We start from the raw sequence: 21,931 nt of genomic DNA on the forward strand, positions 1-21,931 counted from the left end.
AGCAAGGAATATTAGCATTCAGCCCAAAGACGAACGGTACATAAGCACAGCCTCATGTTTACCATGGCTATGGATTCCTAGAACAGTTAACTAAATAATTATCAATTAGAAAGCAAGATAACAAATTCAGAACCTGGCTTAAGCCTGATGATCTTTGTGCTGGTCAGAGTTTGTATGGATTGTGTCATATGGTCATGGGTTTTTCTCAAAATTCCCATTAACAAAAGTGAACTCATTGCACATCTTGGTAAAGTTTCAGGATCTCTCCAGCTTTATTAAAATAAGGGACTTATTTCTGTCAAAGGTAGAAACAACTTTGGCACCGACAACAAAGTACAAAAATAGAACAGTTCATATTCTCACATCCCAGCTCACACATTCATACGTTGAGATTGAGGGATAAATTAGTAAAAAGAAAAAAAGAAATCAGAACGTGTCAATCACACACAGTGCGACCCTTCAAAGAGGGCTACAGGAAAGAAAAGCACATTTTCATGGACAATTTCAACAACTGTGTCTAACTACATGGACATTCTTCAACACAGTGCTTCATTTCTGATGAGGAAAAGTTTCTGGGTGCCTAAACGAAAAACAAATGTCAATCTGACAAAAATAGAATTCCCATGTGGTGAAGGCACAAAGGTTTGTGTGTGTGAAGGGAAATGTTACATAAAGAAAAGTAAGGAGGAGGAGCTTTTAATGAACAGGATGAATTGAGAGATTTGACATTAGACAGTGAAGGGACTGGCTTTAAAAGAGGATCACTTCGATCAGGCAGCAGGGCGCTTTATGCTTTCAAATCATCAGCTAAATAGGTGTCAAAGTCATCTGACAGTTCAGTTTGGATGCAGACAGCATGGCTTCTACAGGGTGAGACAGTGCAGCGATTGAACAGTGAGGGAGAATGGATCCTTTACTCCCGAGGGTTTTGATGAGCGACTGCATCTGCAAGCAGGTCAGGTCGGAGGCACTCGATGGGACAGTGGATGTTCTAAAAGAAGATTTGTGTGAATATATGAAGAGACTAGATCATATTCATGATGATCTTCAGATCAAACACATTTCATTACATCTCCAAACAAATTTAATCAAATACGTAATAGGGAAATATAATGCAAACCATAAGATCTTAAAAATCAATTATATTAATTCATGAGGGTTTTCTCATCTTCTCACCTTGCGTAGTGTAGTGTCTCCATATCTCACAGGCTGCAGCAGACTGGCATCAACGTCAGCACCTGGTCTGCGGCAGTTCTCACAGCGCCAGCCCTGATGAGACAAAACACAGAAACATTTATCAAAACATACTCAGTTACAGTATGCACCTGGAAGAAAAAACTAGAAAAGCACTTAGAGAGCACAGACCTCCACCAAGCATATTATGATTGTCACACAACACTTTAGTCCTACTTTAAAGATATAGTCCTTTTCAGCAGACTGTCTACAACAATTTGGTGTTACTTGCAGGTTTGTACGATAATTTGTTACCTGACAGTGTTGAAAATTATGATGACCCAGTACATATTTCATATTCCAGATCTTAGTAGCCATAATATTGCCAGGATCTGGATTGTACTTTTACATCTTATCGTGACCTTGTCTTGTCTTGCAAAGCAGCATGGTGCAAAGCAATCCGACCATTTATCATGGAGTTGTATACACATATGGTGAAACCAGCCTTATCTCACAATGATAAAGAATCCTTAAAAGAAAAATCCTGGATCCAGACAGTAATCCAGATCACCTCCAAAATTTACCACATTCTTCCTTATCCCATTTTGTATATTTCCAGAAATTTTCATCAAGATCCGTTCATTACTTTTTGAGTTATGTTGTTCACAGACAAACAAACAGACAAACTCTCCCAAAAACATAACCTCTTTGTCAGGGGTATTGAGTCTCTTTCATCATACCTGCTGTCCGCCGAAGCATGTGCAGGTGCAGATGGCACCCAGGTACTCTTTCTGCCACTGGTTTCCCACTTGGTAAGCTTTGCCATCATCGTAGCACACTGAATCATCTGTGCAGGTATAGATACATATTAAACTTCATATACAATGATTTCACATGAGAACATTTCCTTCAGTGTTAAGAGTCCTTACGTGGTTCACACTTGAATTCTCCTTTGCCATTTCCCAAACAAGTGCAGCTCATCAAGTGTCCGTTATCTGCACGGCGGTCCCATTTTTCTCCAATGCGATAGTTAATACCATTGTCATGGCACCACTCTGTCAAGAGACAAAATTATAGTCAGAGAGACCAACTGAAATAGCCTGAAAGAGGCCAAACACACTCATGTCCAACAGGCAGAAAAGTGTCCCCAGTAAAAAAAAACTCACTGGATGAATCACATCTGAAGTGGCCGCTTCCCAAACCGAGGCACCTGCACCACAGTTTGAAGCCGGTCTCAGACATGCGCTCCCACTCAGCACCAACATCATGGTAGGTTGCAGTGAAGGCATCATAACATGCGTCTTTATCGGAATGAACTGTATTTGGCACTAAAAGGGCAAACATACATGGGATCGAGCGATTAGTGCCATGAAGATTGAGGACCCATCAGGAAGGAAAAGTTTGAAAGTTGTAGGGGCAGCAAACTAACAACCACCGTATACTCAAATATTGAAGTTTGATCTTACATGAGTTTCCAGCTGTGACGACCTGCTCCAGAATCTTGTGCTTGAGTGCCCCTAACAGAGCCTCCACGATCACGTTGTAGTTAGCTCCTGCTTTGAGTCCAATCAGGGTTGTTGTGGTGGCTGTGCTTGGCAGACGGACCTAGACAGGTGAAAAAACATGAGATTGTTTAAGCAAATATTAGAGATGTGATATAATTCAGAGTAAGATTCAGACTCAAAGCTGGAGCAAGTCTTTGTTTCTACCTGGAACATTTTCTCATTTCGGTGTGTAAGAGGATAGCAGGACACTAGGTAGGCGTTGCTCTGCCTGTAGGGCTTCCAGGAGATGGAGGTCTGAGTTTGGGTCTCCAGTGGAACTCCAGTATCATTTCCAAGGTTAGAGCCAATGGGCAGGTCCAGCTTCAAGATGGGCAGCCTGCGACCCTCTGCATCAGGAAGGGGCACAAGGACCAGGGGCTCACGCACTTGCCCATAGGGGTACTGCGGGTTGCCTCTGTTACCACTGTATCTGTTGTCTCCATTGTTGTTGTTGTACTCTGTGTACTCCACATGCTGGCTCTGACCACCCAGCCCATCCTGGCCATTGGTGCCCACTACCTGGACTGTGTTGTCCAGGTTAGAATCAGGCACATCCAGCCTGTCGCCAGGGCGGGGCAGAGGCAGGGGGAGCAGGGATTCTGATTCTGGGCAGGATAAAAGGGTTAGGAAAGCAAGCAGGTTAGACAAGGGGGAGGTAAAGCACAGCTGCAATAACATATCTCAGCCAACAGGAGGCAACAGATATGCAACATTGCTGGGGTTCTACTCCATGGCTAAGTGTGTTTTCATGCAGTACCCCAAACACACTGAAGGTATTTTGAATGACATTATAAATGTATTCAAAATAAATGTAGCATTATTGTTTTAGGAGCCTAATAATGCTGATTTACCTCACAGTTCACCTCAAGGCTTTTGGGCTTGAACAGCAAAATACTGAGCTCAGCTGAGCAGAATAAAGCTGCAAATTTAACGCTGAAATTTCTTTCATGTCTTTTTTGTCTGGAACATTTTGTTACACGGTTTATATTTCCCTTTTACCGTCATATACACTCCTGTTCAGACCGGAATAAAGAAAATACTCACCGGTCCTGATTCTTCCAACTAGAGGAGTGCTCCTCTTTGTGTCCTGGATGGCAACAATCTTAATGATGTAATTTGTGGCCGGTTTCAAGCCTGAGGAGAGGCATCATCAGTTTTTCCATGAATTTTCAAAAACATCTTAGAATCAAAATGGAATTGGAAACAAAAAGTAGGCCAACAACACATTTAAAAGCTGGAAAATCAGATATCCAAGAAAAAGAGGATCCCTTGTAATATGTCTGAAGTGACCCGTCAACAATCACATGACATACCTGATATGGTGGCGTAGTTTTGGCCAACGTGGGGTCGTGGGATCAGTTCTCTCGGCCCTCGTCCTGTCTCCTCGTAGGTGACATAATATCCTGTGATGGGTGTGGGTGGTGGCTGCCAGGAGAATGAGGTGGAGGTGGGGGTTGTAGATGTGACCTGGAAGTTGGTGGGGGCCTGGACCACTGGTTCAGCTGAAGAGAGAGTCATCCTTTTAAACCAACTGTGTGCACTCTAAAGAGAGACATCTGTGATTTTTGCGACTGTTTCTTGCTGCGTTTGATTTGTATTTTAAGATCTGACTCCATCCCACTGATCTAGCTTTGTGCTCCTGTATCGTTACCAGAATCAAAGTGAAAAATGTTTAAACAAAATTCAAATCCAAGCTGCAAAACAGAAGGAAAAGAAGGAGTTGTCTTTCTCTTCTTTCATAGGTTCACTATGAAAAAATGCTGATCAGACAAGGGTTTGAGTAGTACCTGTTTGAGTCGTGAGGGTAATTGGGCTGCTCCTTGTGTTGCCATTCAGGGTGTACATGTTAACAGAGTATGTGGTGCCAGGCTGCAGACCTTCAGAAGAAAAAGACCAGCAAGTGAAGCAAAACTGAAACAGCTAATTCATCTTCAAAAAAGTTTTAACATAAATTATTTCCACTTTTTAAAATAACTGTTTAGCAGTTGGTGCGTTGTACCTGTGAGTGTGAACATTATGGCGCCTGCTGGGATGGTTCTTGTGATGGTGGGGCTCGTGCCAGTGACAGGCGTAGCCTCGATGAGATAACCAGTGATGGTCTCCACCTTGGGGCGCCAGGTCAGTGTGATAGAAGTTTCTTTAACATCAGAGATACGCACACGCCGAGGAGGAGTGACATCTGTATTGAGGGTAAAAGAGAACAGAGATCAAACAGAGCTGTAGCCTTGACAGGAAGTCTGTCCACAAACGGTGCATCTGCTTACCTTCCAGCGTGGTTGTCTCTCCCTCCAGCGGCCTGCTAGTGACAGAGTTCTTCAAAGCATAGACTTGCACCTGGTATGTGGTTGCCACCTGTGATTCCCGAACATATTGATGTTATTGTTTATCTGAATGACTCTGAATTCATTAAAACACTGCGACAAAACCTTTCTCTTTACCAAGAGTCCTGGTACGACGACTCGTGTGGTATCAGGAGCAACATTCAGCTCCTTTACTGGCGCGTTGATGTTCTTGGGGCTGACGACTACTCTGTAGCCAGTTAGGCGTGCGCTGGGGGCTTGCCATGACACGGTGAAGGTGGAGGGTCCGACCTCTGAGATCATCAGGTTGGTCGGAGAAGGGATCACTTAAAAGCAGAGACGTTAAAAATGTAAGTCAGCGTACAATAAATTGCACCTGTGAGTCAAATCTGACCCTCAAATGCTCTCAATTACATTTTTATTCACCTGTTCAAAAGTACAAGCTTATAACGTCAAGTCAAAAATAAAAGCCCAAGATTAATTCTTCTAAAGGCAGGATTAAGTGACCATATTGTATCAGGTTCTGCAGTCTAAATATTCTACAGCATCCTGTTGTTTGGTATTATATCATGTTATATAACACATCTCATGTTATAACACATAATATTACATTATGTCTTATCATATTATAAATTATTGTAGCCAGCTATAGCACACATATTATTTTGTATCCTATCTTATTTTATTGTATTAAATCATGTTACATAATAAATCATATCATTCTCTATTGTGTTATAACACATCATACCATTCATATTGATTTATAGTGTAATAACACGCTCTATAATATCATATTATACACCGTTTCTTAATATTGTATTATCATTAATTACATTGTATGTATCATTTGGTGCTTCATGGCACATTGTATCATATCAGTATTGCATCACGTATCACAACTTGATCGTATCATATTGTATTGTATTGTGTTATAACATATAAAAAAGGACCCTATCGTATTATCTCTTATTATCTTGTTATTACACATCACACCTTATGGTATCATACCATTTTGTAATGGATCATTTTGCATCAGGTTATTTTTTGGTGTGGTATCATCTATCCTGTGTGAATAAAATTCAATCATAAAAGATGCTGCATCTGAACTCTTTGTGCTGCCATATGGAGCAGACAGGGGACATTTTTTTATGACCAGTCCAATATTTTGTTAGACATGCACATGGCCTGTAGAGCAAAATCTTTAGTCATGTCTGCTAGCACCAAGAACATCAGTGTTTCTGCTCTCTGTTGTTTTTACCTGTTGCCTGGGTTCCCACCAGCGGTTTGCTGGGCGTGCGGTCATGGAGGGCGATGACTTTCACAGTGTACTCTGTCCCAGGGCGAAGGCCTCTGATCACCACACTGTACTCGTCACCTCTGGGTGCTGGACGCAGCTCTCTCTCGGCCTCCTCTGGGCTGGAGTAGAGGACGCGGTATGATGTCACTGTGCCATCTGGACTGTCCCAGGTGATGCGCATGGAGGTGGAGGTGATGTCAGAGAAGGTCAGATCTTTGGGACGGTCCATGGCTGCAGAGAAGGAGAAACACAAGGTAAGTCTTTAAGTTTTAAACTGTCATTGTGTGTTACAGTATTCATCATGCTGTTGGAATAAAGCTTTACAACCGTCTCATCTAATAAAGAAATACGTTTAAGTTGCTTTTCAGTCAATGAAGGAGATATTAAAAAAGGTTAAAGATTTAACTTGTTTAAGCCAAACTTACAAGTGATTGCATTTTCCACCAGCGGAGAAGAGGGTTGTCCATCATTTGCAATAGCAAAGACACTAACTACATACTCAACAGTAGGCATCAGACCTGTGAAGGTAATCTCAGTCTGATCTGTAAAGGAGCAGCAAATAGGAGTCAGTAAGAAGAGAATACTGTATTTAAATAATCTTAAATCACTTAAAAAGGACTGTTATTCTTTCTCTCTCTTAATCTCTTTTACCTGGCGCCACCACCTCAGAGTAGGAAGGTCCCAGGCCATTCTTGGGGACACTGGTGACTCTGTAGCCTTTGACAGGTCCCTGAGCAGGAGTCCAGTGCACTGTGATGGCGTTATCACTTATATCAGTCAATCTCATGTCAGTGGGGGGTTGAGTATCTAAAAGAAAAATAAACATATTAAACTTTAGACTGCAGTTCTCTACATTTAGTTTATTCATGAACCATTATTCTTAGGACACTGTTGTACCAGTCTTGTGCATCACGTAAACCGGGGTGCTGGAGGCTGGGCTGTCCCCTCGTCCGCTAACAGCATAGACCGTGATGGTGTAGTCCGTGCCAGGGTTCAGACCTGTGATGGTAGCAGTGGTCTGGGTGCCAGGAATTGAGAATTCTTGAGTCTGACCACCTAGAATGGGAGTAGTATGGAGAAGTGTCAAATTCAGAGCATAACTGAGGCCTGAAAGAAACTAAATCTGTGCAAAGTTACTGACCTGTGCTTGCATAGGTGATCTTGTAGTTCTTCACTGAGACAGAAGGGGCATCCCAGCGAATGGTTATGCTGGTGGGAGTGGACGATGTTACCTGAAGTTCAGTGGGGGCATCAGAGACTGGAGAGGATAAAAAAAGAAGAGACAGAGCCTTTTCTTTAAAATAACAAGTTACAGTAACAGAAGAAGTCATGTTAGAAACCAGCAAAGAAACCCACTGGTGGCCTGTGTCCCGGTCAGAGGCTGACTCTCCTGGTTGTTGCTGACAGCGTACACATAAATCAAATACTCAGTCTCTGGTGTCAGTCCAGTCAAAGTGTAGTAGGTCCTGGATGGGGGGAGCCTCTCATCCTTGGCGCGCCCACCACTTGTGCCCTGATAGCGGACACGATAACCAGTAATAGCAGAAGTTGGAGCCAACCAGTGAATGGTGAAGGAGGTGGTGCGGATGTCAGAGAAGTCCAGTCCAGTTGGAGAGTCAAGAGCTAGAGGGAAAAACAATGCATCAAAGTTTCATCAATTTAAAATATCTAGCAATCAAAGTCAAGGGGGTGGAGCCATGGGGCTTCAGGCTTACTGTCTAGGGTCAAGGTTAACATTACATGGTAACTCGACAATCTCAAGGTGATATCTTTTATTAATACTGTTTTTTAGTGCTTATATCCTCTAAAATGATCTATCCATCTAAAAGCACATCTAAACCTTCCAGAAGATATCCACTTAAGAAACAACTCTAATAATAAAAAATAAAATAATAATAAACTCTATTTATAAAGCACTTCTTAAAACAGTTACAAAGTGTTAATACTCACTTGTCCTTTGAGTTCCTGTGGCTGGTTGACTTTCTTGCTCACCATACACACACACAACACTGATGTGATAGTCTGTGTTGGGCAGCAGGTCTACAAGGAGAGAAAGGTATGAGGTAAGAATGTCCTCAAATGGCCTGCAAAGAAAGAGACTTAACCTTATTCTACCAAAGAAATTATTAAATTGCCTTACTCTGCAGCAGGAATGTGTTGGTTGCTCCGCCAACGTTAACCTCCCTGATGTCATCATCAGTAGCCACAGGGTGGTAACGAATGACGAAGCGAGAAATGTCGCTTGGTGTGGCAACATTGGGAACTGTCCACGTCACCCTGATAACATCAGGACCCACACCGCTAAACTGCAGGTTGGTTGGAGCTGGAATAACTGTAGGAGTGAGGGGAAAGCTTAACTTAATAAAAAAAAGATTTACACTGACAAAAAATTATAATTAATGTAATTTATTTTTTTCTGTAGTTTTTGAGTGATCATGTCCATTAATTTACATCCTGTTAATGTGCTTTTAGATATCCCCTCAGATCAAAACCAAACCCCTTCCCACCATTGAGTGAAAGAGTTAAATCACCAGTGTGTGTTTGCTTTGTGTGTGTGGTCGGCTTGCTCTCCCCCTCCTCTGTTACAGTGAAGATACTGATGTCATAGTCCACGCCCGGCTCCAAACCATGAATAGCGTAATAACCAGCAGATGACTCCACCATATCTTGAAAAATTGGCAAGCTCTCGCCTGAGGCTACTACCGTTATCCGGTACGCAGTAATGGAAGTATAGTTCTTTGGGATCCATCGCAGGCCAATGGTGGTGTCAGTGATGTCGACAAAGTCAATGTGACTTGGTTTGGGGATTTCTGAAAGGGTTATGTCATTAGCAAAGCGCATGCAGAATTAGACATGAAGACAGACTGAAAAGCACTTACAATTACACTGATTACATTAAAAAAAAAACAATATCTTCTTTCCCAAAGAGTTACATAAACCCACTGAAACAGAAGCCATGCTGGATAGAGATAATTATACATGATAGAAGTAAATATTAAACTTTTAACACAGCAACAGTTCATGTTTCACCACTAACCCGAGCATGCTCCCAGATTGCCACCTCAATTAAACAAGCTCTCCATGCAAGGTTAGACAGTCCTTAAGTTAGTAGATGGTTATAATAGCTAACGCTGCTTAAACCAAGGGGAGTGTTTTTAATAGAAAAGGGAGAAGCTGTTCCCCGATTTCAGACATGCACTGATCTTCAAAGCCCGTTTGAGCTCGTGGTTATGACTAAACCATCTGTTTTATTCATTGAGGATCCCCCGCTGTTCCAATCAGTATTATTTTAGCAGCAGTAAATACGTTGCTTAAAATATGTGTTAAAACCTTCTGCGCTCAAGAACCACACAGCAGACAAAGTAAGCAACTCGCTTCTGAATCCAAAACTTTGACAAAAGGAGTTCTCATGGATGTGGTGGAGACCAAAACTGAGATAAAAAGACATTTAGTATTTCAGTATTTCATTCTTTAAGTCAGACAATATTGTTATTTTGTTGAATGTGGAACAGTAAACAGAGAATGTTTCCACTGGCTCATAACACTGTTTGAGCTAATAAGATATTCTGCCCCCTTGTGGCCAAAAAAATCATGTGGCTTGAAGCTATTCCTATTTGAGAATCTAAGGTAATTTTATAATCTGTGGATTACTGGATGTAGGTTGACTTTGACACAGCCTTCAGTGGACACAGCTGTGTGCCTGATGCCTAATGTAAAGGCTTTGGACTCCTACCTGGTGTGACAATCGTGGACACAGGCAGACTCTCCAAATGACCCTTGTTGGTGAAGACACTGATGTTGTACTCAGCTCCAGGGTTCAGGCTCTCAAGCCTGACTGAGGTTTGATCAGCTCGGACCAGCTCTTCCAGGGAGTTTCCTCGCTGACCATTGACTGGCGTGCTTGTCACTCTGTACCCTGTGGTGCCTGGAGAGAGTTGACAAACATGACAAATACTGAGTAGGTAGAACATAATGTCACTATGTAATTTATGAGTCACTATGGGCAACGGAAAGGAAATACCAGGAAGAGACATTTGTCCTGGTGAATAGCAAAAAAAAAACCTTTGGAGGCCAAGGTCTAGACTTGGCGGGATCCAGTGTGCTGACAGTGCGTGGGGAGCTCAGTCAATATTTACCTGGTGTTTTGGAGGCGACCCAGTGGACAGTCAGATCTCCTGTGTCCGTGTTGGACTCGACTCTGAGGTCAGTGGGAGGAGAAAGAGCTGGAAGGAGGGCAAAGCAAACCATGACACAGGTATGAGAAACTGGGTTCAATGCCGCAGACGACAAATGGTCAGAACAGAGCGATGTGAAAGAATTGAACCAATCTGCCGACGTGTAACACAAACTCTTTAACGTTATTGTCTTTTTTCTTTGATAAGAAAAGATGAAGTAGACACTCACATGTGAAAACATTGCGGGTGATGGGTTGTCCACTGTTGCGTCCATTGAAAATAGGCTGCACGCTGTAGGTGTACTGAGTTCCAGGGATCAGATCTGGGATGAAAATTCGTCCAGTGTTAGAGGTCTTCTCTTTGGGAGTCTCTCCCTCCTGGCTGGGAAGCACAGACACCTGGGAAGAAAGAAGCACACATGGAAAGTTGTCTATTAATGTATCTGGTGGAGAGGAAGTGATGTCATGTGTATTTTGAGTTCCTTTCAGGCCATCAAACTATCTTAGCTTTGCTAAAAGGAGACATATAAAGGTAAATAATCGTCATCTGTTTTTTTGTTTTGTCAGTGCCTTAAATCTTGTTAAAAAGCTCCCTATGGTGGCTGACAGTGTGAAAAAACCCATTGTTAATACAAAACTAATGAAGAAGAAGAGATGTGATTTTGTTAATTAGGACACATTAAGCAGGTGTTTACCCTGTAGCTGAACCTGCGGAGAGGTATCCAGGTGACGATGATGGAGGTATCAGTCACCTCAGTGCTAAAAGGAGGAGCATTTCCCATCTGGGGTGCTGGTAGAAAGACAACATATGGAAAATTAATCAACAGCTACCAGTTGTTTTACAGTGATCAGTTGTTTTTCTCTTGAAACTGACTGGTAGCGAAGTATGAGGTGATGCCCTCGCTCAGCTCATTATCCAGCTCAGAGTGGAGGGTGGCGGTGTACTTGGTGTCAGGACGTAAATTCCTCAGAGGGAACTGGGTGACCCTGCCTGGGATCCTCTTCTCAATGGGGGTGGATCCCCCAATGCTCAGGAAGAGACGGTAACCAGTGACAATGGCGCGAGGAGCATCCCAGGTGGCCAAAGCGTTATCAGGGCCGAGATCGGTAAACTGCAAGTTGCTCGGTGAGTCTGGTTCTGGAGAGGTTAGAAAGTAGAACAAACATAAGATGTTTTATAGTCTATACTAGTTTCAGGTTTTGTTATTCTGACTCCCTTGTCCATGTTGACACTTACTGGTTGACTTTTCTCCCACCAGTGGCGTGCTTTCCACTCCAGCGTTGATGGCGTAGATGTAGAAGCGGTACAGAGTCCCTGGCTGCAGGTGGGTGAGTTCAGCATATGCATTGGGTGAGACAGGGAGCTGCAGGGGTCTCGTCTCAACACCATCAGGACCAACGGGGGAGTAGGTCACTCTGTAACCAGTCACCTCACTGGGTGGACCACGCCAGGTGATGGTGATCTTGACATCATTGACCTCGTAGAACTGGAGATCTGTGGGTGCAGAGACCTCCTCTGTGGACGGTGATAGGGAGGTTCATAAGAAAAGGGGACAGAAAAATAAGAGTAGTCAGAAGCTTTTGGAGATTTACTGACTGATAACGGTTTAGAGGAAGTTTTGTTTAAAACAAAATAACTGCTAAAATGGGCAAAAGGAGAATTTTATCTCTTTCTTAAGTACAATCTGAGCAACAAACTATGTGGTTCCAGCAAAACGTTAAAGTGTCAGAAGAGGGAGATAAATCTGAGATAAAGTGACGATTTATGAAGTGTCTTTGCTGAGCATACACACTATCTTCACATGTTTTTATATGTATGCAAACAAATGTCCATCTCTAAGCCCATTGTAAATCAAGGAGAGCTGAATCATGGGTCACCAGAAAGTTTAAGGAGATAACAGGACTCTAAAAAATACCAAGCTGGTCTCAGGATGTCTGCAAAAGTATATTTTGACAAAGCAATGTTTTGACAGGCTCAGTCTTTCCCAAACACAGGAAATCTCTTCCTAAAGCTCCTCTGCCCTATAAGGACTCTTCAGCTGAGAGTATAAACTCACATCTGCTGTCAGCCAGGAGGCAAAGAATGATCCAGGAAAGATAATTTTCTGAATGAAATAACGCGCTTTGAATTTTTCAAACACACAGTAGACCTGCCGTTGGCTTGTGTCATGAGAACCTGCAAACTGTTTTTCAATATAATGCTCTTTGTGTTTCTAAATGCAGACCTGGTTGAGAAGATCCTGCAGTGTTGACCTGGACAAACACAGGTTCACTCTCCTGGTCCTCCTCCACAGCGTAGATGGTGATGTTGTAAAGAACTCCAGGATGAAGGTCGACCAGGTTCACTGAGGTCTCTGTGTCTGCCAGGGTCAGCTCAGTGCTGACGCCTTCCAGGGATGGAGTGTACACCACACGGTAACCTGAGGGGAACAGGTTTGCAGTAACATATAGGATATTGAAGATATATAATGATTGAATCAAAATTTCAACACTAACTCATAAACTAGCTTCTCACCAGTGATAGGAGCCTGAGGTCTGGCCCAGCTGACTCGGATTGAGGTCTCTCCCACCTCATCAACTGCATGCCGAGTGGGGCTGTCAGGAGCTAGAGACACAAAATGAAAGGTGATGATAAGCTTTGTGTTTAGTGTTAAAAGCCACTTTTTGGATATTTTCTTAAGCATATCATGGGAACATAGAGGAAGAGCAGGATACTCTCACCTGTGGTTTGAGAAGTTCTCAGAATGAGGTTCGGCTCTCCCTGATCTGGAAGCTCGTAGACGTTGACGTTGTACCTGCGGCCTGGCAGGAGGTCAGAGATGGTGACGGAGGAGGATGTGCGAGGAAGATCTGGAGAAGAAGATGAAAAGTCAGTTGGATATTGTTTTAGTAGATATACTGTGACTTTCTTGTTGTGTTTTTACCCTGGTAGCTGTTTTTCAGGATATGCTGTGAATCAGTGAAGAGACTTACACAATGGAGATGTTGATTTTTGAATGATTTTCAATTAATGTATTGAAATATTTTGACTCTTCAGGTATTTATTGATTTAATCACAGGTGGGCAGACTTGATTGGTATGTCAGTTTGTTCATACTTGTAGTTTGGACTCTAAAATGGTTTCAGTGGCATCATGGAGGCATTCCTGAGGTTTACTTGATCTTACCTAGCACTTTTGGTTTAGCTCCTTCCTCACTGAGCTCGTACTCCACCCTGAAGCCCGAGATGGTCGCAGAAGCAGACGTCCAGGACACAACAAAGCTGTTTGAGGTGATTTCTGTCACAGACTCAGATGTAGCCAACACAGGAGGAGGCACTGTTGTCTCTCCCTCTGATGTTTCCACTTGAAAGGAAAAAAACATGATAATTTGATGGCTATTTCTATGGGTACATGAAGCTTACAGTGAAGGGGTCAAGTCAGATGTACTCACAGGAGCCATGGGTGGTGGTGAAATCGAAGCGTGTGACCTCCCTGCGTCCGTAGCGCAGGATGCTGATCAGTTGACCCTCATAGGTGACGCCTGGGCGGAGACCGCTGATGGTGTAGGAGTTGAGGTGGCCTGGGATATCGGCCTCCTTCCATGGCCCAGGTCTGTTTTTCTACAAGAGGGAGAAGAGGATGAGAAGTTCATGGATTTTAGGATTTTCATGTGATGTGATAGAAAGATTTTTACTGTGGAGAATTAATGGTTTGATAGAAAATGTGTGAAAATTCATCCATCCATGCAGAAATGTAGGACTTTGTATGGCACCCTGTGTTTTCTGGGCTGCAGCTCTAACTTTTTTACTTTTAACACATCCTGCTGCAGAGGTATTTAGCCTGGCTGTGTACGCTGTAGGAAATCTACAAACTCCCTCAGCAGGAGAGCCAGATGAGCGCTCCAAGTGTCCAGGATACACAAACTACCTTCAGAGAGAATCTGTTTGACTTTAATTAAGTTTCATAAACATTTCATCCAGCTTGTCAGTTTTTACAGGCTTCAAAGAGGAAAAGGATGTGTGAGAGAGACAAATCACAGTGAGGGGGATATTTTTACTGGAATCTGCTTAAAGCGTTGTGTTTGTATGTGCAGACTATAAAGGAAGGTTCATGAATCCTCTAATCGCCTTGTTTGTCCACGCTCAAACTCCAAAAAAACGCCTGACCTCATCCAAACTGTTTGCTCACCTTCAGTAATGCTACTGCTCAGCAAACATTAAAACATCGCTTTGAGGGGAAAAGGAGAGCAATGTGAAAAGGCAGTTTACTCAAAGAGTGACTTACAATTCTCCACTTGAGGATGTACTGGGTGATGTGCACAGATGAGGGAGGGTTCCACTGGATGGGGTGGGAGTCTGGCTGCTTTCCAGCCTCTGTGATGATCACCTGGACGGGTCTGTGGCCATCTGAAGAGGGGGAAGTCAAAGTGGAGAGTCATGCAGAGTACATAAAAGACAAAGATGCCCATACATCATCAAAGATTTATAATATGGCAGTGATACGTTTATAGAGTGTGGGTGAGACTTGGCTACTTTAGGTTGAAGCGTTGTCAGACAGATTCATCCTTTTTAGGACAGAACAAAACCACCAGACGGTGCTAAACCAGCTCAAACGCCCCCTGACATCTTACAGTTTGGCATCACACAGGAGCACCATATTCATCACAGATTATCCAGCCTCTGTTCTCCTCACGCTACACACATATAGACTCACACTCCCAGCTTAGCACATAAACGTTCCTCTGCTCAGGTCAGCGCGAGATGTTGCAACTGAAGCTTTTTTTAAAGTTAATGTTTGATTGCAGTACAAAGTATCACATGAAGCAACTTTGGACCAACTGGAGTTAGATGTTTGAAGTAGGGAGTGTGTTCAAAGCTGAAACCAACATCTCTTTCGGCTCAGCAGGGCAGCAAGGGAGAGAAAGACCTCGTCAACTACAAGGACCAAAGGGAGGAAAGAGGTTTGCAACACTTCAAGGTTGAGGAAAAGCTTTTAATCTCTCCACTGACATGGCAAAAAATAATTTGTTTCGCAGAGGTGTGATGGAGAGGTTGGAGGGAGGGGAGAGGTTGAATAAGTTCATCAAACACAGACTTATCTCTTATCGCAGTCTGACTCAGGGGAAAATCAGCCAGGGGCTGAAAGTCCTTGGAGGTAACAATTACAAAAAAGGAGTTCATAAACTATAACAAGGTCTCATTTTCTTTTTTTAGATAAGAATGATGTAAATTTGTGTATCAATTTTTTTAATTTCCTGGATCCTGTGAGTCATCACACATTTGTCCTGTTTATCCAAAGAAATTTGGAACACATTTTGGTCATCAATGCTCTGAATTGGTTTGGTATGCTACATAGTTTGTCCAGAGGGGGCGCCAAAATCCAAATGAGCTCAAAAATACAAACAATTGCTTGTCATTAAATACCTACAAAAGAAGACTTATAGCTCTAAATTTTATGACAAAAAAAAAATTAGTAAATAGAATAAATACTGTATTTATTCACAGCATTCAGGTTTACCTTATTTGCTCTTTCCCCATTGTAGGTTGGGAATTCAGTTTGCACTCAATTCCTGCCATTGTCATCATGAAATCAGAGGCAATATCCAAACATCTTAATCCCAGAGAAAAATCTGATATTTTTATCCTATGATGTTTTTTTATTTTTGATTTTTATTCCTTAATTAATTTTTTTAAGTTCAGTGTTGGCCATGTTTGACTTTCCCATTTTTCTGTGCCATGATATAACTGAATTACAGCTTTTGATGCTTAGTGGTAAGCACAGTAAGTCTATTTGTTGCATTTCTTTATTATTGTTATTTTACCAGTCTACCTGTTGACCATGTGGACACTGCAGAACACTAGCTTAAAAGTACTAAAGGTTTAAATCTGTGAAGCATTCATTCTTTACCTGGGTATCCCTGATGAGGCTCACATCTCATCTCTCCAATCCCGTTTCCGTAGCAATAACAGCGATAATAGACTCCATGGATGACTTTGTCCCATGACTCCCCTATCTGATAGAAGGCCCTGGTTTGAGGCTCCTGGCACTGATCTAATGTGGAAATCATACAAAACCAAGAAGATCAGTCATTCAAAGCAAGGTGAGGGTGAAATTCTTTAGGAAGATTATTATAATTAATTTGATTTTGTGCTGTGAACCCACCGATTGCGTCACACTTCCAGCGCCCACGACCCTGTCCAAAGCAGGTGCAGTTCATCATGTAGCCCTCAGAGTGGCGCTTTGAAAATTCCTGGTTCACTTCGTAGTTGTAGCCGTCAACAACGCACTGATCTGGACGCAACAGTAGCAGAGTCATCATGAAACCTTCACGCTCTTCTGTTAGACTTCAATAAATGACCATTAAGGAGGAAACAATCTGTAGTTATCGCTCTGACCTCGCAGCTGCGCGTGAGCAATACAGTTCCACTCTCCTCGGCCGTTTCCCAGGCACGTACACTCCATCATGTGACCCATGACATCATGGCGTTTGTCCCATTTGTCGCCCACACGATACATTGTTCCATCGTTGGTGGTACATAATTCCTCATGGGCTACATGAAGATACATGAGGAAGAAAGAAAAGGATTAAAAACAAACAGTTCTTCACTTTGCGCTCCAGCAGTGTGAATTTTACTCAGTCCAGTCTCTCCAGTGTCACCACTCTTTATGTAATCAACAATGTTATGTAACAGATCTGATAGAGTTGTTATTCTCTCATGGCTACAGATCCTTTCTTCCTTAATTTCATGCCTGATTGTTTCCAAGTGACCCATGAAACCAGGCAGTAGCTGCACCAGGGAAACAGAATAAAGAGTTTGGTGTAATCACATCTCCTGAAAAATCAGCATGGCTAGGTCTACTGTCTTCTATCTCCAGGCTGTGGCTTTAGATTTAGTCAAACTATTCTTCAAACACAATTATTGAAAGCAAAATTAAGATAAAATATTTAATGTAGAATAAAAAAAGCACTTTCACACTTCAACACACACAGACACACACACACACACACTCACCAGCCATGGGGCAGAATCCAAAGCGTTGGTCGTTGTCATAATCATGAGTGGTACCACACCACCTCATGCCGTCTCGGCGTCCATCAGGGGTGCATTCAGTGTAGTTGCGTCCGCTGTAGAGGAAGGGGAAGCTACAGAGGGCGTTGTTGGAGTTTCCACCTCTTGTTGCCACGATGGCTGGAGAAGAGAAGACATGAAAGTTACTCCATGTTTCTGATCAAGCAAAAGATCTCATTGTAGTTGTTGACTGTGACCTTTGCAGTTTATGTGAGTGAAGTTTGATAAGCAGTGACTTTTAAGATTGGCAGACAGAAATGAAACAAACTGGATAAAATGGTGTCTTTAAAAGCAAAAAATATATCCACAAATGTGTAAAATATCCAAAGAAAAGATCTAGGTTGGTACATTTTACATCCTTGAATCTTACCGTTCTTCTCAGTACAGAAAGAGTACTTCTTGTCTTTCTCATAGTCTGAAGTTGAGGAGCACCAGAGCTGCCCATCTGTGCGTCCGTCTGAGGTGCAGGAGTAATAAGTCTTTCCCATAAAGACAAAAGGGAATGTACACGGCTGGCCGTTGGAGTTGCCACCATATGCCAGGTTCCTGGACTCTGTAGAACGAGGACAAAAAAATGTTAAAAATACATTGGACAGATGTTGTTTATGGGGGTCTTGAGACATGAAGAGATGGCTCTTGAGTAAATTCCATTCATTTGATAATTGGAATAGAAACAAAACACTCTGAAGTCAGGACTCATCTTTTCACTCACCATAATCCTGACAGCTGACTCCATTGCCCAGACAAGTACAGATCATTTGCGTGTTGCCCTGGTGCCTCAACCAGCGCTGTCCTTCACTGTAGGTGTTTCCAGAGTCGGAGCGGCACATCCCTTCAGGCAGCTGCCGAGTCTGAGGGGTCATCATGATAGTTCCTGTGGTTCCTGTGGATGTGGCCGCGCCTGTGGCTGTAAAGTACAGTTAGAAAGTTATGGGTACAAAGGATGTGAAAGCTGAGAGGATAATTATGGAATTCAGTAAACATAAAACACTTACTTCTGCCTGCCTTGTGTCTCTCACATTTCCACTCCCCACGGCCGTTTCCTAAGCACTGACACTGCAGGATTTCTCCAGTTGTGTCTGTCTTGGTCCATGTTTCTCCGATACGGTGGGACCTCCTGGTGTCCTTGTCATTGCAGCGGTCTGATGGGAGAACAACAACTATCAAAAACTGCCAGTAGGGAAGTATGTGACAGCAACAACTGTTTTTGTATTCATCTTACTTCTTGAGGTGCATGTGATGCGCCCATTTCCTTCTCCCAGACAGGTGCAGTCCAACATCATCCAGCCCTGGTATGGTTTCTCCCAGGTCTCACCCACCATGTATGATGATGCAACGCTATTATCAAAGCAACGCTCAGCTGCACAAAAACACAATGAGAGACTTTGTTGTAGCTGCAGTTTGGCAAGAAATAAACAGGAAGAACAAATCAGGAGAAAATCAAACACGAACTTATTGATAAAAAGGGACACATGCTCTCTAACACTCATTGTGTTTGTCCAAACTGTTGTCAAATATTTGCAGTGTCATGCTTCTGAGAAGTAACCTGAACATTTGAGTGTGAGAACATTTTGAGCCAAATGGATATACAAGCCTGTCTCTCTAAAGTTTAGATATTTTTTTATGTTCTAAAAAAAAAAATAGTTGAGATCCGGGTTAGTTTGCAAGTTTGAATGTGACTCACCAACAGGTTTGCAGGTCCACTCTCCTTTGCCATTTCCAAGACACACACACTCCAGCATGTAGTCAGCAGTGTCATGAGGCCTCTGCCAGGTGTCCCCAATTTTATAAGACCTTCCACCCTCATGACAGCGGTCTGTGGATAATCAAACACAAAAGTTTCAGGCCTCAACATGCACATGTATGACACAAATGACACAAGAAAATGATACAGCCTTTGAATGCTTAAGACTATCTTTTTGTTATTCTCCTTAAGCTATTAAAAAAGTAAAATACAGAAATTATTGCATTGGTTTAGGCTTTGTTTTTGCAAAGAAATTTTTATTTCTTGCTCCTGAAAAATTCAGTTTCTTCTCCATGCATGTAAGTTTATTTGGGTTTATGACACTAAAATCTATCCAAAGATGACACAGAGACTCATCTTACTACAGGTGCTCAATTTGACATCAAAACTAACCAAAATATGCTCAATTTCTGGTTACTTACTAGCAATGGTGCAGCTAATCTTGCCTCGACCAGAACCGATACATGTGCAGTCCCACATCATCCCGTCCTTTGGTCTCTCGTAGGTCTCACCGACACGGTATGTCCGGTCATTGTATTTGTCATGACAGGTCTCCTCCACTGAAAAAAATAACAAAGCGAAAGATGAAAGGTTGCGAAACTGTTGTATCCAGATATTTGAATATCTTTCTTGTCACAATTAGCTGACACCTAGCTGAAATCAGGCATTAAGACAACAAGTTCTCACTCAAGTCATACTAAACTGGGGAAAGAAAACTCCCCAAACTTTGGTCGCTTTTTACTCTTTTTTTCCAGCCGTAAAAGTTGAGTACTAAAGGTAACTTCAGAGATATTTCAGCACAGTGAACGGGTGTATCTCTCACTGACCTTCAGGCTTAGTTTTACACTTGATGCCAGCTGCTCCATTGCAGGTGCACACCAGTGTGCTACCGAGGTAGGGTTTCTCCCACTGCTCGTACAGTCTGTATGAGCGACCGTTTTCCTCACAGCCCACTATAAACCATATGAGAGTATTACCATGCAGTATCACCAAACATAAAAGATAAAAAGATATTCACGGGCAAATTAGTGCTCAAAACTATTGGGTGCGTCAGACACCCCCCAAAAATGAAAAAAGTTGATTTACTGCATCTCTAACACAACATCCACAACATAAAAAAAGCAATAATAACAGTGCTGTTAGCTCGAGAGACCCTAAAAAGTGAAGCTCTTTTACAAACCTGAAGAAACAGCCGATGCATCATGTAGCTCAGGATACACCTGATACTGGCCTGTTTGTCTTTTGGTCTTCTTTGGCAAGCCGTGCACTGCACTGCTTACGCACAGCGCAACCAGCAACCCTGTGAGCGGGCCACCGGTCATTTTGTACAAAAACAAAGCAAAACAAAATAAGGATTAATAATAAAAAAAAAAAAAGATTTGAAAGGGTGAAGTAAGGTTAATGAAAGAGGCAAGTGCAGAATTTCAATATTGCTTGGAGAGATAGTTTGTGTCCCTTATTCTCTGCTCCCTGCTGCCGCCTTGCAGCCGGTGCACCAGGCTGAGTCGAGGGGAGCGCTCTGCTTTTATACACGGACACCCCGCTGCAGACTGCTGAGGGGGAGGGCTCTAACTGGAGCTAGACTGACCCGCCCGAGTGTGAGCAATACTGGCACTCTACAAGAAGCCACAAGTTTAAGAAAAAAGAAGGAGAAAGTCACTCTCAGGTGGATGAGCATCCGAAGTACGTGGTCTTGTAAAATGCCACTCAAACCAAAAATGAGTTCACGCTATGTGCAATTGTTTTGTATCAAAAACTAGAAGAAGAAGTTATGACGTGACACTTACACGGTGTAGCAGAGGTATTTATTTATAACCCTGTTTTTTTAAATATTATGTTATTGTATTTATTGTATTTTTTGTCATAATCTGGATCCAGGGAGCTGATGGCACCATTTGTGGATAGTGTGAGAAGAAAAAAACCTCCCAGGGGCTAAAGGTAGCAGCTCATGAGGTAGAGTTTCCTGCTTCTGTTCAGACAGAAATGATCAAACACAATCATCATTTTCTGCAGACTTTAGTTACTAATGGCTCAAAAACACTGAACAGCAGTTTTCTGTCCATTCCCCTCCTAGGGAAACAGTTAAAGTTTCATGCATGCTGCTAAATTTTCTGAAGTTTGGAGCAAAAACTGTGCACTTGCATGTGTGCCAGCTGGAATCAATACTTAATGGTACCTTAGAAAGTCTCAACCTGATCCATGTTTACTTCCTGCACACTCATTTAAGGTTTCCCTCTCTACCCTTCACCTGCATCTGTCAGCAGGATTTATTTGTCATGTGTCTGGTTTGGTGAAGTTCAAATGTGTTACTAAACATCAAAACATTTCTACAAGTCAAATAAAGTCAGAAGTTCCCTTCTCCATGCAAGGATATCCTGCAAGCACACCTGCTGTTACTGCTGGCAGTGAGAAGAGCCTTCAGTGTAAGTTTGTTGCCCATATCACGTCCACATCTCTGAAGAAAACATCAAACTCTGCTCTTATATTGACTGGTAGCTGAATGAGAGCAAAGTTTGTGACACATTTTTGAAGTGTAATGAAAGTTTTTGAGAGATTTTCTGACTTTTGAGACAGACTTTTTAAGAATTATAAGTTCACGAATAATTCAGTTTCTTAAGAATCAATTACTTTCACATGCTGCACCTGACAC

General features: G+C 42.5%; 1 protein-coding gene across 2 annotated transcripts; it reads right to left on the reverse strand.

Annotated features, from left to right (window-relative positions):
* Positions 1-262: 262 nt before the first annotated feature.
* fn1b (fibronectin 1b) lies at positions 263-20,765 on the reverse strand. Of its 2 annotated transcripts, XM_074665729.1 has the most exons (46): positions 20,462-20,765; positions 20,109-20,234; positions 19,704-19,841; positions 19,222-19,353; positions 18,760-18,897; positions 18,533-18,679; positions 18,250-18,444; positions 17,908-18,090; positions 17,481-17,657; positions 16,863-17,018; positions 16,630-16,758; positions 16,375-16,518; positions 14,752-14,873; positions 13,919-14,087; positions 13,654-13,830; positions 13,210-13,338; positions 13,004-13,093; positions 12,714-12,908; positions 11,726-12,004; positions 11,363-11,626; positions 11,184-11,278; positions 10,719-10,887; positions 10,451-10,537; positions 10,048-10,239; positions 8,846-9,124; positions 8,455-8,646; positions 8,265-8,354; positions 7,671-7,937; positions 7,456-7,572; positions 7,212-7,370; positions 6,966-7,121; positions 6,740-6,856; positions 6,276-6,545; positions 5,156-5,343; positions 4,982-5,069; positions 4,717-4,896; positions 4,505-4,594; positions 4,031-4,219; positions 3,762-3,851; positions 2,883-3,322; positions 2,640-2,778; positions 2,340-2,501; positions 2,103-2,228; positions 1,914-2,020; positions 1,177-1,269; positions 263-991 (listed from the first exon to the last, which is right to left on the reverse strand). In XM_074665729.1, the coding sequence occupies exons 1-46, from the start codon at positions 20,601-20,603 to the stop codon at positions 914-916; spliced, it is 7,392 nt and encodes a 2,463-aa protein (XP_074521830.1). In that variant the 5' UTR covers positions 20,604-20,765; the 3' UTR covers positions 263-913. The 2 variants fall into 2 exon arrangements, with proteins under 2 accessions (XP_074521830.1, XP_074521828.1); XM_074665727.1 differs by lacking the exon at positions 8,846-9,124.
* Between the last annotated feature and the right edge of the window lie 1,166 nt (positions 20,766-21,931).

The sequence above is a fragment of the Halichoeres trimaculatus genome, unplaced genomic scaffold (assembly GCF_033239565.1).
Source record: "Halichoeres trimaculatus isolate MK-OKI-2021-1 unplaced genomic scaffold, fHalTri1.1 fHalTri1_scaffold_3, whole genome shotgun sequence".
Lineage (NCBI taxonomy): Eukaryota > Metazoa > Chordata > Actinopteri > Labriformes > Labridae > Halichoeres > Halichoeres trimaculatus.